Source organism: Phyllostomus discolor, chromosome 4 (assembly GCF_004126475.2).
Source record: "Phyllostomus discolor isolate MPI-MPIP mPhyDis1 chromosome 4, mPhyDis1.pri.v3, whole genome shotgun sequence".
In the NCBI taxonomy this organism is placed as follows: Eukaryota; Metazoa; Chordata; class Mammalia; order Chiroptera; family Phyllostomidae; genus Phyllostomus; species Phyllostomus discolor.
The window spans coordinates 194,673,440-194,689,920 of NC_040906.2; the positions used below are offsets into that span (position 1 = coordinate 194,673,440).

General features: G+C 40.4%; 1 protein-coding gene across 3 annotated transcripts in view; it reads left to right on the forward strand.

Moving 5' to 3' along the window:
• The first annotated feature begins 1,298 nt into the window (after positions 1-1,298).
• Positions 1,299-16,481, forward strand: part of GRM1 (glutamate metabotropic receptor 1) — a 325,615-nt gene continuing 310,432 nt past the window's right edge. For 2 of the 3 annotated variants that reach the window (XM_036024853.1, XM_028510270.2), the window contains exons 1-2: positions 1,299-1,403; positions 2,773-3,791. In XM_036024853.1, coding sequence (XP_035880746.1) covers positions 3,092-3,791 — 700 coding nt within the window. In that variant the 5' untranslated portion in view covers positions 1,299-1,403; positions 2,773-3,091. Of the gene's footprint in view, positions 1,404-1,520; positions 1,802-2,772; positions 3,792-16,481 lie in introns of those variants that run through there. The other variant, XM_036024852.1, reaches the window with a different exon arrangement.

Consider the following 16,481-nt stretch of genomic DNA (forward strand, 5'->3'; position numbering starts at 1 on the left):
TAGAATAGTATTATCTAAAATGGAAGTTAAATGGCTAATAAAGAAGTGAGATGGGACCCTGTGAACAGCTGTGTCTTGCTCTTAGAGCAGACATCTTCCTTCGGGTACGGACAGGGGACCATTTTACCGTATGCACGAAGACAGGAACTTACCTTCTATTTTCCTTGAGTGAATATAGGGTTGCTTCCAAATCTAAGTTGTTTTAGGACTAGAGGGTGTGTACCTGGTTCAGTGCATTATTAATGGGAAAAGAAAAAAAAATCCTATCCTTTCTACATTGTCTAAGAAAAATACAGAAAATATGCTATGGGGAAAAAGACCAGAACCAAATGAGAATTAGCTTCTGTTCTTGACTGGAGACATTGTGTCCTTCTCTAAGTTTCATGGAACTTACTAAAGGGTGTTTAAAACGATCTCATGTCGTTTGTTCCCCCCCAGGCTGGCATGGCATTATGTCATAGCATAATGATGACATGAACAAGGCAATTATAAAGGGGCACACATAGGCTGATCTCTCATTTCCACAGAGGACATGAACAGAAAGCTTTGAGCAAGAGTGGAAATGCACATTGTCACTTGTCTGTCCCCCCCGAAGAAGCTGGGGCACATTCTGCTCAGCCAACATGTTCCCAGAGGAGTGTGATTTAACTTCCACTTTTCACACAGTAAGAAGCAACACTGTAGACCCGTCTGGACGGTGATGGCAGCCTGGGAGGAATTTGGCTGTGTTTTTCACTCCAGTGTCTTCATGTGACCTAACTCTCATTCTCAATTTAGTTACATCTTGACCTGGAAAATGCAGGCACGGTTTGCCTCTCCTCATTTGGCTTACCTTGATCATGGTGTGCACCCACCTTTTCCTCTCACTCCACACCGGAGGCAGCCTCTCCCCCTTTCCCTTGAAACCTAATAAGAAAGCCTTTCTCTAGCTGTCTATGCATGTATTTACTGTTTCCTTCAGAAGGGGCTTTAGTTCCAGGGAGAGAGAATGCATCTGGGTCCTTGAAATACAAAGAAGGAATGTCCACCTGCAGAAGCCTAAGCCTTTCCCCACTTCTTTCACAAGATCTGACTGTCCACATATCTAGCAGCTTGCTTAAAAACCCTGTTGCAGTAAAGAAATTAATATTCCTCATTTTTCCCTAGCTTCCCCTCCCCCCATTAAACGACTGATTTTTATGCCTGAGCTTATAGACAAGCCTTGGGTGACCTGTTTTTTAATTTTTTTCCCTCCCTCCTCCCTCTTTTTCCCTTGCGGTAAAATAGTGCTGAAGAAAGAGGGCACTAGAGTACAGCCCAGATAGCAGCCTCGCACGGTCTGGATTAGAGCTGAGGCGTCTGCTTCTCGAGTGTGGCCGAGGTCCTCTGGCCTGGGGACCACAGCGCTGTCTACCCAGACTCAGGTACGTCTCAAGTCCAAATTCTGCAAGCCGGCTCAGGTGAGCAGAAAGCTCTCGGCGGTGAAACCCACCCCCAGTGGCAGACAGTCTCAATCTATGGGATTTTCCTCCTGGTCCCAGGGGCACCCTCGCTTATTTATTTATTTTAGTCCCGCATCCCGGGAAGCGTCGGGACCCATGGATGCCTGGGTTGTTTTGCTCCTTTTGCCTTCCTCATCCCACACGCGCCTTTAGCTCTTTTCTCCACCGACTCTCACCTTGAGAAAGGGAGCCGAGGAGGGAGCCAACTTCAGCCCCTCGGGCGGCTGGAATTTGGCGCCTCTGATGCCTGAAGCGGTGGGGTTTGAATATACTTGCAAGAGCACTGACTGCAAGGGGAAGAGAATGAGGAAGGAAGGATGGTGAGGAGGCGAGGGGAGGGGTGTGTGTGTGTGTGTGTGTGTGTGTGTGTGTGTAAGAATGCAGGGGGTGGTGGTTGAAAGAGCGAGTCGGGGGAGGAGGGTGTGGGTTGTCAATGGATGGCAACTCGCAGGTCAAAGCGTCCGCCCCAGGCCCTGCAGGGGCAAGTCTGGGTCGCCGGACGGAGCACTGTCCAGGGTGCTGAAGGCGCAGGGCTCCGCAGCTCGGAAGCTCCGTTTCCTTTCTAACAACTGTGCACAAAGATCCCAATTTAGGCAAGTGCAGGAGCTCCTTCCACCTCTCCCTCCATCCCTCACCCTACCACGGGAAACAAGTTACCTTAGGTGCACCCTTCTCCCTCACCCCCTACTGTAAACCTGACTTGTTGGGAGGCGGTTAGGAGGGGGGCGTACCGAACTCCGACGTGCAGGGACTACCAGGCATTGCCTTAGTAACTAAGATGGAGTTCCTCAAGCTGGCACATTTATATTTACTACTTGGGTTGTCCGTTAGGGTCTCTGCAACCCCTCAGACTAAAGTGAAAAGGTGCATTCTTTGTTCGCGTTCATTTTGAAGTAGCGCTTCATAAGGAGTTTCCAAATTTCTTCTGGGAAAAAGTTGATCTTTTCAAACCCTGAAAGTTCTCTTAGGGTGAGAGATCTAGCTCGCCCTCCCCTGTCTCCCTCCCCCTCTCAGATCCGTCAGCGTGCTGTGCCCTGGGGACTGGGAAGGGACTTGTGGCTGGAGGAGGGGGCGGGTCGGTCGGACTCCGCGCCTCCAGGGACCGATGAGGGCACCGGCCACCGGACCCAGCACCTTCCACCTGGACCAGAGCTGCCTCCCAAGCGGTCTCTCCAGCCCACATCGTGATGTGCTGAACTGAGCTGGACCGGGCAGCGATTAACATCACTGACCCCTGAGTTTTGACACAGGTGATAACGGAGCTTTGATTTTTGTCCTCTCTTGTCCGCAGCTTCCTGCTCACCGCCGTGACCAGGACGTGCACTGTACCCTTGAACAGTTTGCCCTGGTGCGCCGGTGAAGGAGGAGGACTTGCATCCTCCTAGAAACGCCTCCTGGGAGCGGAGGTGGTCGTGGAGGACCGGGGGCAGGAGGCGGAGAGGAAGGAGGCGGTGGTGCAGGCGGCGACGGCGTTGGAGGAGCGGTGTTGGCGAGCAGGACTAAGCCGGGTGACAGAGGCGTGGGGCCGCCCCGCGGTGCGCGCCCACAGCCGGCTGGCGGGACTTCCGTGGAAACGTGGCTGGCGGGCTGTGGACCGCGTCCTCATCACAATGGTCCGGCTCCTGTTGGTTTTCTTCCCAGCGATATTTTTGGAGATGTCCCTTCTCCCCAGAAGCCCCGGCAGGAAAGTGTTGCTGGCCGGAGCCTCGTCTCAGCGCTCGGTGGCCAGAATGGACGGAGATGTCATCATTGGGGCGCTCTTCTCAGTGCACCACCAGCCGCCGGCCGAGAAGGTGCCCGAGAGGAAGTGCGGGGAGATCAGGGAGCAGTACGGCATCCAGAGGGTGGAGGCTATGTTCCACACGCTGGATAAGATCAACGCGGACCCGGTCCTCCTGCCCAACATCACCCTGGGCAGTGAGATCCGGGACTCCTGCTGGCACTCATCCGTGGCTCTGGAGCAGAGCATCGAGTTCATCAGGGACTCCTTGATTTCCATTCGAGATGAGAAGGATGGACTCAACCGGTGCCTGCCTGACGGGCAGTCCCTCCCCCCAGGCAGGACTAAGAAGCCCATTGCCGGCGTGATCGGCCCGGGCTCCAGCTCTGTTGCCATCCAAGTGCAGAACCTGCTCCAGCTCTTTGACATCCCCCAGATCGCCTATTCCGCCACAAGTATCGACCTGAGTGACAAAACTTTGTACAAATACTTCCTGAGGGTTGTCCCTTCTGACACTCTGCAGGCAAGGGCGATGCTTGATATAGTCAAGCGTTACAATTGGACCTATGTCTCTGCAGTCCACACGGAAGGTAGGCATTGCATCTGGGGGAAAAAGGTGCCAAGAAATTCAGGACGTTGCATGATGGGTGCTTGGGATCATAGCGCCTTCCCTGTTTATTTCTAGGTCTGTGGGGAACAGACTTTGCCCTTCTCAGCACACGTCCACGCAGGTGTTGCCTTTTATCCCCATTCTGGTGTATTTATAGTTTAGGAAAAGTGTCCCATCGTGTTTCTGGGGAGAGCAGGAGCCTGAAAGATGCCAAACTCTCCATGAACAGTGTCCTGTTGTGGATTTTGTGTTTACATGCTTGTTAGCCCTCATTTTCTGAGTTTGTGTTTGGAAGGCTTATTTGCCCAAGGTGGCATCCCATTCTTAAATGATTGGCTCTAATTTTCTTAGTTTAATAGAATAATCCAATGTGAGTGATTAGACCCCCCCCCCCCCCCCCCCGCCCACACAAATTCTCTGTCCCCTGAACTGGGACTGAAAGCTTTATCTTGTCTTGAACAGCTGAAGCTGCTTCTTTGTCCTAACATGCCCCCTTTTACACACACGAGACTTACCTATGAATGGTGGATTAATGCAGTCATCTCCCCAGTATATCGGGTACTTATATTTTAAATCTGGGGTGCCTAGATACAAAGGAAAAGTAAATAATTTAAAACATTTATTTATTTTCTTCCTATTACATATGTTAAGATTGTCCATATGTCCTCAGTCCTTCCCCCCTACCCCCCAGAATGAGCTTGTTTTATGACAAATAGCACTGATGACCTCTTGAATTTGAGTTTTGGTTTCTAGTCTTCTTCTTTTAACACAATGGCTTTGGTCATTAGAATTTAAAGTTAGGCCACTTATAAATTACGAATGAAAGGATGGTAGATATCAAGTTTAAAATGGCTTGGATATGTAGAGTCTTACAGACATGAATTCTCAAAGACCTTCTTTATGTAAAGAGTTTCTTTATTCTCCTCATATATAAATTTTTGGATAAAGTGAGAGTTTTGAGTCACCTGTTCTTAACTCCCTTGTTACATTTATGAAGAAAATGAGACCCTCATTCTACATTAATGTCTAGGACAATTGACATGTATGTGCTGCCATATGAAGAGGGTCTTTAGGGGATTGCTGCATTCATATTTCTTAATATAAAATTATCGAAAGGAAGTCAATTGGCATGATTTCATAGTCTTGTAACAGTCACATGACATTCAGTTATGAGTGTGAAGTCTGATGATAGAAATTGATCATCATTCCCACTGATGTGGTTATATGGTTATTGTTAATGGAAACTGATGCTTTAGAAAGGGAACAGAGTTTTCACAACAAACATTCAAAAATAATGTAGAATTATGCATTATAAATTCAGACTTTGCTTTTGGAAAAAAATTTCTGCTACAATATTGTGACTTTCAACAACTGACTCATGTTTTTCAATCTTGACTTTTACTAGTGAACGGCATATCTCTTCATCAGCAAAAATTTCATTACTTTTCTGAGATGACCAGTTTAAGTTCATATGCTAATCCCCTATATTTTAATGTTTAATATAGTTTCCTCTAGTGCTTAGATGAAACATCTTGAAAGCACAAGTTAGAAATTGTTAATTATCAGTATGAAAGCGATCTCTAAGGGAATGGGAAATCTAGATTGAATGTGGTTTAATTAAATATTTAATAATTCTCCCTTGATTCAACTAAAGTAATTGATTATAGATTTTAGAAGCGTAATTTGCTCCTTCAAGAGGAAGTAATATTTCCTCATTTTTATATAGTAGTTTTATTTCCCATACTTTATTATCATCTCATTTTGGGGAATGGTCAGAGTTGAGAAAAGATCCCTTTCTTTCTTCACTCTGTTTTCCAGTTTCATAACTTTGCTAAAAATAATTGTTAATAGTGGGTTGCCTTCTGAAAACTAGAATTCTATTTTTGAAAAATTAATTGGACTTGTGTTTGACAATTCTGTTGAGGAAGGGCTTATATTAAAATTTCACCCTTGCATTAGTTTGGACTTCATTTACTTTCTGTCTTCTGACTGGTGTTGTGTGGAGAGATGTCTCCATACTATTATAGTAGTTGATTCCAGACTAGATTGTGTTCATAGATCATAGATCTCATTTTGGTGACCATTATGCCATGAGATCATGCCATTTGCCTCGCCTTTTATATATAATGTCTTATTTTCCTCAAAGAGAATCTGTTTCTTTTCTTATTAGACCTAGTATCTGTGGAAACTGAATTGCTCTTATTTTTTCTGTCTGCAAAGAAATATCACAGCCTGCTTTGTGTAACCTCCAAATGAAAATTTGTTTTTCCTAAGTTCTGCCCTCTTGTTTCTCAGGGACCCCATGGTATACTTGCCTGCAGGCATTTTCTTGCATCATTTAGTAATTTTCCTGCTTTCAGGCTGATGGGGTCACCTACTGGTGACATTCCCTGTCAAAAAACAGCGAAGACCACATATCAGTGTTATCTCTGCCATCTGGGCACATTCAGGGAGGAAGTCAGTTTGTCTGGATATTAGCCACTTGGATCTTAGAAATTCTGGAACCTCCAGTGACCTTCACCTCTCCTTCCCAAATGAGCCATTCTCTAGTCAATTTACCATCACCATTTCTTTTACTAGAAGTTAGCTTAGTACAGTTTACATCAACATAACTAAGTGACTAGACTAGTCTACTTTATTTTTAGAATTACTTTTGATGTAGAGTTACTTTAAAGTGATAAATGGAGCAACCCTGTCCCTTGAATGCTCAGTTATTTTTCTATCCCTGTATTATTTCATTCATGTCAAAGTTGAGCTTGGGGGTATTTTCTGGTTTTGCTTTTTAACCTCCTAGAATTCAGTTGTTATATATTTTTTGCATAGTTTCAAATCTTCTGGCATGTCATTTGTTCTACACTTGTCTTCTGGTCATGACAACTGTCAAGGTTATCTGACATAAAATTTACCTGCAGTAGGCTGCCTAGAAATTTTTTCAAATTGGTTCTTGTGGACAATATTGAAATAAGATCTGCCAAAGGGTGCAGGTACTAAGTCAATATAGCTTTACCCACAAATAAAAATTGAATGTGCTTTGGAGCAAGCTGCTCACCTGGAATGTGTGTCTTTAAATATGCTAAACACACAGTACAAACATGTCCTTCTTCTGTGAAGGACATCCTAGCCAAGGACACTGTATTCCACCCTTCTGGTAAAATGCACATTCCCTACCAAACATCAAATTTATCATTCTGAAGGACTGTAAAAAACAGTACTTGAAAATAATTCTAGTTGATTAAATTCAGAGCTTTGGACAAGTCCCATAAAAATATCCTTTGAATTTGTAGCATCAAAAAGTTTTTTGAGGGATTGGGTACATTTTCAACCATTTTAAGGGTTTCTCTCTTAATATTTTGCCTTGTAGTATCTGATGAGTATTGATATGATAAAGGTTTTAATGATGTTATTTCTCTTTTAAAAATGTCCACTATAAAGTGCCCTTTTGTTTACAATTGTTTGCATTGTGGTGCACCTTTTTTTTTTTTTTTACATTTGCTTACATTTTACATGCAGTTGGCTTTTTTGGGTTTCTTTTCAAAATCCAATTATTTTCTTCTGAGAAGTTTTTTTTTTACTATTTGACATAAAAACTTACTTAAAAAGTCTAATGATAGAGGAAAATCCTTTTAAGTCAAAAATACTCTTGGTTAACTATGACTTTAGCTAATGCAACCACATATAAGAATTTTATTTCTAACAAAATAAATGTTTCCTATTTATGCACCAGTAACTTTCTTAGCTTGATTGAAACCCGTTTTACAGTAAGTTATCTTAATAAATTATTGCATTTTATCACAAAATAAGGGATTAGAGTACTTTGAAAAGTTGTTTAGGCCAATCAGTTAGATACTTAAAACACTATTATTGCATCTTTGCCAAGAAGTAGTTCCCATTTGCTCTAAGTTTCTAAATTGTGATTTGGGTTTCTAATGAGAGGGGAAGGATATAGGACTTACACTCAGAAGCAGATTTTCACCTGACCATTAGTAAGTTTTGCTATATAATCAACTATCTCCCTGAAATTTTGACCAATTCTCCATCAGCTACTGGGAGTCATACCTCTTCCATATGCTACTTGCACCAATGAATCTTCTCTCTCTCATGCCATACCTCATCAATCCCCTCACCCCAATATTTAGGTTTTTAGTTTCTTCATCATCATAGACAACTGAAGTAGATCTTAGACCGATGATTATCCATAAGTTCTTTTTTAAATATGGGCTGCTACTAGGCCATATCTCCTTATTTTTGTGCTTGAACAATTATCATCATCATCATCATCATCTAAGAGCAAGACTTTGTTTTTTATTTCCTTGTAAATATTAAATTATTGGCTTAAAACTGCCTTATCATTTAAGTTTTGGGATTTTTAATTCACCTCAGCTTTCCAGCCTTGTGTTCTCAGGATTTAATTATATACATTAAAGCTAAGCAAGAGAGGGTCAAGTGTAAAGTCCCATAGCCCATCCGCAGCAGACTGCTCCCTGGCTAACTCTGATGGTCATTTAGACAGACTGCTGGGAATTCCCTTGGCAGTATGATTTTCCATCACTTTTTGTACCTCCTTCTAAATAAATGAACAAATAAATAAATAATAAATGAAATTTAAATTAAAAGCCCCCACAACAGATATTCAATTCTAATGGAAAGTTCACTATGCCAAACATGGCATGTAAGAAATTTGAGAACTTGTTGTTAGTTACTAAGTACTTTACATTCTAAAGGGAGTGTAGTTAATGGACACATGTAAAACAAATAAAAACAAGTAAAAATGAATTATTGCAATGTAAGCATTTAAAAACATGACTTGATCTAATTTAGAGAATACTGAAAGAAATATAGGTGAGTATAATGAGCTAGAAAGATGCTAGAGAAATTTTGATTAAAATTTTTAACTATGGAATTTGTAAAAGTTAGAAACTATAGTAAGACTATGTTCCCATTGGGGATAAAATAAGCAGGTCTGCTTGGCTGGAGTGGTGAGTGTAGGCTAGGAACTAATAATGAAGATATTAACTCAAGTATGGGTGCTTATAATCTGTGACTTTATGACTCTTTATTGATACGAAAGGCAAATTAATGGAGAATGTTGAAGCATGTGTTGAGTTTTAGTTTCAATAATGATATGTCCAAGCAGAGTTTGATGTGATTCAAAGATAATTAGAAGAGAGTGAACTCTTACTAAAATGTGTAAGGGAGGTACATTAAATGAGGAGGGGGAAAACTAACTTTGAAAAGGGTACTTATTGTGAAATTCTAGGTCCTGGCTTATTAAAGTAATTGAAGAATAAAAGGTGTTCCAAAGGAACATTTTACAGGAGAATTTGTCGCAGCAGAGTTAGGGACAAAAAGGGGTTGCAGCTACCTTCGGTGTTGCAATTCTGGAGCAACAGGAGGATTTTGGTGCACTTTATAGACCTGTGATAAGTTGGTTTCCAAACCATGATCTCTAGGTTTAAACAGCGCGGACTTAGAGTCAATTATGTTCAACTTGATGTGAACTTTGGCTAAGAGCACATACATTGTTAGCAAGGGTGGGTGTGTGGACAAAAGAAAAGCCAAAGACAGTTGTGAGATTCTATATTTGTAGTTAAAAAAAAGTGTTCACCTCCAAGTAAACATCGTTTACCCAGAATCGCGATTCTCTTAACTGACTTACCAGGGAACTTGAGAGCTGGTCTCTCTAAACTCCAACCTTTTACCTTTTAAGCATTTTACAAGGTGATTTTTGCAAACTATGTTATATAGTTTACTAACTTCTTTTAAAGAGATCGCTGAACTTAATAGATACTTTTCTTGCATATGTAAAGTAATCATTATGGATCTTGACTATTACATGTGCTGGGGTGTAGTGATAATATTGAAGCAGTTGAAAAATATAAAGCTATTTATTTCTACCGCAAATGACCCCAGATTGCCATACTTTTGAGTTTTTATATTTATTTTATCCTATATTGTCTGAACTTATTAAGCCCATTTCCTAAATTATATCATTGATATTTCATAAAGAGCTACTATGTGAAAAGGATTGAGGTGAAAGGCAAAGATGAGGACAGAGACAACTTCATTATTACGAGAGAGCTTGGACTTTCTGAATTCTTTTGCCCTACCATCACTCACTCCGTGACTTCATTTGCCTGGGAACAAATGGTCTGCGTGGGGTAGATCATGGTAGCAGCTTCTATTTTATGTTTCTATCGTGTGGCTTGCCAGCTGCCATTCTTCTTCAGGCGCTAATTTTTTCTCCTAGCAATCTATGGAGCTAATACACAATGACTGTTTTATGGTTTTTTAACAAGTCTCTGGACAGTGGCTGGGCTGGTGTCATCATAAAAAGATTTTTCAGAAGCCATATTTCCAGGACCTTTAGTAAGACCACAGAGGGCTGGGAAGCCATAGGTGAGGACAGAATGGTTTAATGAGCACCTTACAACCACTGCAAAACAACTCATAGTGCACACTGTTCTGATATTACACTGCAAGCAATATCTCAGTAGGAGAAGGCTGTCAGTTTTCAGGGAAGCTGTAGCTGGAAACCAGAGTCAAGCTGAGATGGGAAGCCTTGTCAAAGTGATGTGCTGTCTTATCCATCAAAGAGCTACCATTAGGTTTTAAATTTTATGTGGAAACATTCATGTAATTTATGTGTGCAAGTTCTACTTACTTTTTATCCCTGATTGTTCTCTATGAATGTCTACAGCATTTTACATCCTAGTATAAATGAAAAATGATCATTTTAATTTTCTTGAGTCTCAGACTTAAGGCATTATGTTACCAAATATAGCATTGATGTTTTTATGAAGAGAATTTATTGGCTTAAGCAGAAACTTGGTGATCAGAATCCCCATTTATCAATTTTAAGATCATCTATTTTAGTCACTTTCTGGCCAACAAATTGAAAAGTCAAAGCAATTATTTGAAGGATTCAGATAATCAGCCTTAACTGTCAATTTAAATACAAAATTATTTTGGGGGCAGTTCTTGGCGTCACCATGTAATTTATTTTGCTTTCTAATGAAGATGTAACCACTTATTCACTGATAAACACACATGTCTGTTATGGGTCAGACTCTAGTCTAGGTGCTAAGGTCATGTAAATGAAAAGAATAATAACTGTTATCAATAGTAGTACTTTTATTATTATTATCTTCAAGGGTCCCCTAGTCTGTTGGAAGAAGTATAGAACTCTATAGGTAGTTACAGGCTCATGGGTTACAAAAAATACATTTGTTCACTTTTTAAAATAAATGCACAAAAGACTATGGGAAATACTCTTTTTTCATCTTGGTTTTATTTGTAAAATGTGAATCATAATTCTTACCATATGTTTTACTTACCAGCAGTGTGTCAGAGAACAAGGAGATGGTATGTGTAACTCGCTTTCATCTGCTTTTGTTAAACTGTCACCAAAGAGATGAATTCTTAAGGTGTTAGCCCTCCTTAACTGATGAGTATTGAGCAAATTCATGAAATCACTCTAATCAGGTATAGTTTTTTTAACCTAAAATCTAATAACATGAGATAAAAATAAAATTTATGGCTAAAATAAAAGTGCAGCACTTGCCATAGGTTTTAGAAAGCTTTCTCATGTTGCAAATGAGAAAACAAGGGCCCAGGGAAATAAAAAATGACTTTCCCAAGACCATAATTTTCATTAGTAGCAAAGGCAGGACTAGTACCACTTTCTGTTAGATACTTTCTTAAACCAAGGTTGGTTGGTTGGTTTTTAATCACATGATCCACCCTCATGCATTCCTCTCTCCTGTGAAGTTTTATCAACTGCTCAACTATATTCTTCCCAACTCTGCTGCAGGCATTTAGCAGCTTCCCAGAGACTCTCTGTCACTGAACATGCATTCTTATTGCTGGCAGTCTTCCTTTTTGGGTCAACCCTTGCCATACATTTGGGTGCTTTTAGCGTTCAGGTGTGTGATCCATGGATACCTATCCTCATAGTTCATTCATCTCAATTCTGTGTCCTTTGCCTCCTCTTCAACAACCTGCCTACTTTGATCATGGTCTGGCATCTTGACAGGGTCGAGAGCTGCTCTGTCTCTGAACTTATAGACACCAAAAAGCCGTTTAACAGTAGAAGCCTCTTCTCATCCACTTCCACTCTCAATTTACCTGCTCTCCATATTTCTCTGGGAAGTTTGGAAAAGGACATTTTCTTACTTAATCTAATTTCTGCTGTAGACCTAGGAAACTCTACCCTCACCTTTGTGCTTGCTACCAGATTGTAATAAAGCTCCTTTTTCAGAGAAAATGAACTTCCAACGTAAAGTGGCTACTCCACATGATGCTCTAGTTGAGGAAATAATGTTTGTCATTTTTTCCCAGCCCTGTCCATGTAGAAAAGTGAAGATCAGAAAGGAGCTCCTTTTTTTTTTTTAAATGAAACAGTGGCTGGGTTGGTGAATCCCTATGAGGGCATGGAGGTCCAGAATGGCAGATCAGTTTGCTTAGAGAGCCTTGTGGTGTCCTCTCTACAACCAGGGTGCTGTGTGGTGGGTGAGGATAAAACATTAGAAAAGAATGGTTAAGGCTGAATTTCAGGGGTCAGGGGTAAGATTGACCCAAAGGGTTAAGGGAGTAGCCAAGCTTAGAGAGCCATCAGTGTAAAGTGCACAAAAACAGGCTGTTAATTTTATTGTAACGATAAGATTATATGGAACTGTGTATAAAGTTAGATAAACGTAAGGTGTTTTCATTGTTGTCAGGCTATTCTAGCCTAATTAATGTGTCCGCACTCTAGGTGGGCCTGCAGGAAATAAATACAGAAATGTTCTGGGGCAAGGGTGTGCAAGTGAAAAGAGATGTGTATGTTGCATGTTTGCTAGTTTGAACAGCACATTTAGCTTCCCATTCTCTCCTTTAATGACAATGGCACCCACAGCACGTGGCCCTGAGTGAAAGCTCTCTGGCTGGACAGCTTATTCTACAGTTATTGCTGGACATTCTGGGGCAGTTCCCTCTGTTCTCTGTGGTGTCCTAACACATTTTTAAAATCATATGTTATAAAGAGTAGAACAAAAAAATCAGTAAACAAATTGCTGACAGTAGGTTCAAAAGGAGAAACTATTTACAATAGAATTTAAAAGGTAATAAAAGGATATTGGAACAGCAAGAACAACTTAGCATAAACAAATAATGGCCTCTTTTCCCAAATAAATATACTACTATGTTCTCACTTTTTGTTCAACAGGTATTATTACTCTGTTGGTAAGAAAGAAGATATATTCAGACCTCTATCTTTTTTTCTTTTATCCCTTTTTGTTGTTATTCTATTCCAGTTCAGAACTCTATCATAACTAAATAAATGTTTAGTGAGCACCTTCTCTGGGCCAGACTCTCTGCTATAGTTACTGATGACCAGACATAGATGAACTGTAATCCCTCTATCAAGAAAGTTTACTGCCTAATGATTACCAGTCAGTTTGATAAATGTAACCATAGGAATAGATATGCCTTAGAGAGATAAATGAGAAATGTGCCTAGCTCTCTCTGGAACAAGAAAAGAAGTGATGCAAACTCATAGAAGCCTCTGAAAAGAGGTGACATTTGATGTTCACTCCATTCGAGGAATAAGAGGAGGACACAGAGGACAGAGTGTGAGTGAAAGTCCTCACATAGAAAACAAAGAATGCGGAATGAGCTCTAAATACAGCACTAATTCTGAAATGTATATTCAGGGATGAACAGTGGGGAAAAACCAACCTGAAAAGGAGAAGGTCTAGGCTACTAAGGGGCAATCTTGTCAAGCCCAGGAATTTAGATTCTATTTTATAAGCATGTGATCCACTGAGGAATTTTGAACAGTGAAGAAACACGATAGATTTATCCTCATATTTTAGAAAGGGAACCCAGAATACTTTGGAGAGGTTAAAGAAAAGAATCAGACTCAAAGCTAAGACCCAAGTTGACAGGCCACTGATGGTTGTGGGAATGGTGAAAAAAAGGTCAATTTAATACTCAATTTAGTCAAGTGTCAGTGGGAATGGAAAAGAAAGAATGGATTTGACAGACATTTAGTAAGGAAATTAGGCTTTAGTGACTGATTGGCTCTAAGACTCAAAAAGAAAGAGAAGTTGAGGATGACTGTCAGGTTTCCATTTCATAGAACAAAACAGGGAATAAAAGAGGAAGCACAGATCATGGTAACAGGAATTTTAGACTGGTTGAATTTGAGATACCTGAGAAATAATGAAGCTGAGAGATCCCATAGGTCAAAGATCTGGAAAGGAAGGTCAACTTGAGATTTATCAGCAAAGAGCTGTGATTAAAACCGCAATAGTGGATGAGATTGCCAAGGGAGAGTAGATAACATGAAAACAATGGGACGTGCTTGAATAGGAGAAGGCTTTCCTTTGGGTGGTGATGAGTTTGGGGAAGAGGAGAAAAGAGGTTTGAAAATAACATTTGGTAGCCTTTGTTTTTTCAATTATTCAATGAGGGGGTTGGAAAGGGAGAGGGTCTGGTCAAGTATAAATAGAGCAAATATTCAGAGAGCCCAAATGAGATGGGAAACCATATATTTCTACTAGGTCAGTTCATATTCTATTGATATTTTCTCGAACAGTGTACAGCCCCATCAACAAATGAGGAGTCTCAGCTTTCATAGCAGTTCATTAACTTGGCTGCCTGCTGGCCTGATGTCCCAAGCACCGGGATGTTTCTTTAATTAATTCCATAGGATACCAGGCGCTCACCAGAGATGATAGCCCAGAATTATCCTTTACCCAGCTTTTGTCACAAGGCCTGGTGAGGAACTGATATTTAAGAGTATCTTCTATGAGATCATTAACAACAAGTTAGCATAACTAACTACATACCTGACTTTTTTCATATTTTTGTTAGTAATTGCCTATTATGTTGTTCGGTGCCCCCTGTATAAAGCCCATTGTTAAAAATTCTTTTTAGATTTCAATACTATAAAACTGTTGATCTCTCTTGAAAAACTGACATGTTTCATTTTAATTGGTAATGAGAGTATTGTGTTTTCCATTTTTCTCCTTGCTTACGAGGAAGCTCAAAGCTAAATTTAATGCTCAACCATAGAAAATGTTTAGATTACATGTGTAGATGCTAGCTTCCTCCACTTTACTTCAAGAACATTCTTTCTTACTTTTTATACTTGTCAAATTTCTCAACCCTGTTTTAGGAGGAGACAGGATATTAATACATATGTCAATGGAAGTGGCCCCATTGTAGGTATAGATCCCTACTGAAGTTTTATTTATTTTTTGAATGCTAAGAGGGCCATGGCAGGCTTAGGGGTTTTTGTTTTTAAACTATGAAAAGTGGGGGTGTGGAGAGGTTACCTTACACTCGTAGCTGAAAATGGTAAGGATGGAAAAAATACCTCTAAGTATTTGATGTGCAGAGAAAAATCCTTGAGCATTGAACATGTACTAGAGGAGAATCATGCTCCTTCAGTTAGTGAAAAAGTCCACCCTCTGGCTCGGAGATGCTCTGCTTGTTGCTGTCTTTTCCTTCTTCAGTGCATTCTGATATCTGCTACATGGCTGCTCTGGGATATTTTACCTGGTTTGGCAGGGAGTGTGTGTGGATGAAACATTCTCCTCCAGGGTCTATGCTGAGCAGGGCTGGTCTGCTTCTATAGTTCATCACTGCCTCCTTTCCTGTTTCCCCTCTTCTTATATATAGGGAAAATGAATCTGTTTGTGCAATGACTGTTCAGCGACTAATGGAGAAAGACCTGGTTTTTTACCTACTTCCCAACTTTTCTTGATATTCTCATCATGTACCTTCCAGACCATCATTGCTTGAGGTTGGTAGCTGGTTTTGCTGAGAGTTCTAGGTAGCTCCGCACCTACGATGATGTCCTGTGCTTTGTTCTCCTTTGAGCTAAGGTCAAGATGATTTACCTTAGGAAACTGAGATTGATGCAGGATGAGACATCAAAAACACCCAATATTTCTACTCCTATGTATAGATAGTCATTAAATCACAGACAGTAGAGGGAGACCATATACATTGATATATGTGAAGGATGAATTGCCCTTTGTTTGCAGCTAGAAATGACAGATTTGAAACTGTGAAATGCAAATTTCACTTCTTCTTCTATGTTGGTATATGCTGAAGCAAGCTTACCATGTAAATTCTTGATATGTCAATTTTAAAAGTAAAATTTTACTTGAAACAACTTTTTAAAATTGAAAAATATTGAGTGAGTGATAATTTTTGAAGTACTTATATTCTCCCTTTCAGGAGATTATTTTTAGGCTCTCCTAGAACAATGCTCTTCAAACTTCAGTATGCATACAGATCACCCAGGGAACTGGTTAAATGACAGCGTCTTACACAGTAGGCCTGGGAAGGACCCAGGAGTCTGCATTTTACTAAGTACTGACGTTGTATGGATACTTATGGACCACAATAAGGACAGAACCTCTGCAAGAACCTTCTGATAATGTACATTTTATGGTGATGCATTGCACACACTTTCTCACACATTTATGAATTATTTCCTTCTGAGTCATTTGTATACGTCTCAAGGCAACGTTCTATGCTCCTGAAATAGGCAAAGAATGGCTTTAAAAATGTGCGTATTTAGAACATTAGGCTACAGATGTTTAACTATTCATTTCTTACATTCAATGAATGACTTTTTAGAATATGCATTCACTAGCCTGAATGATTGCTGAATGTC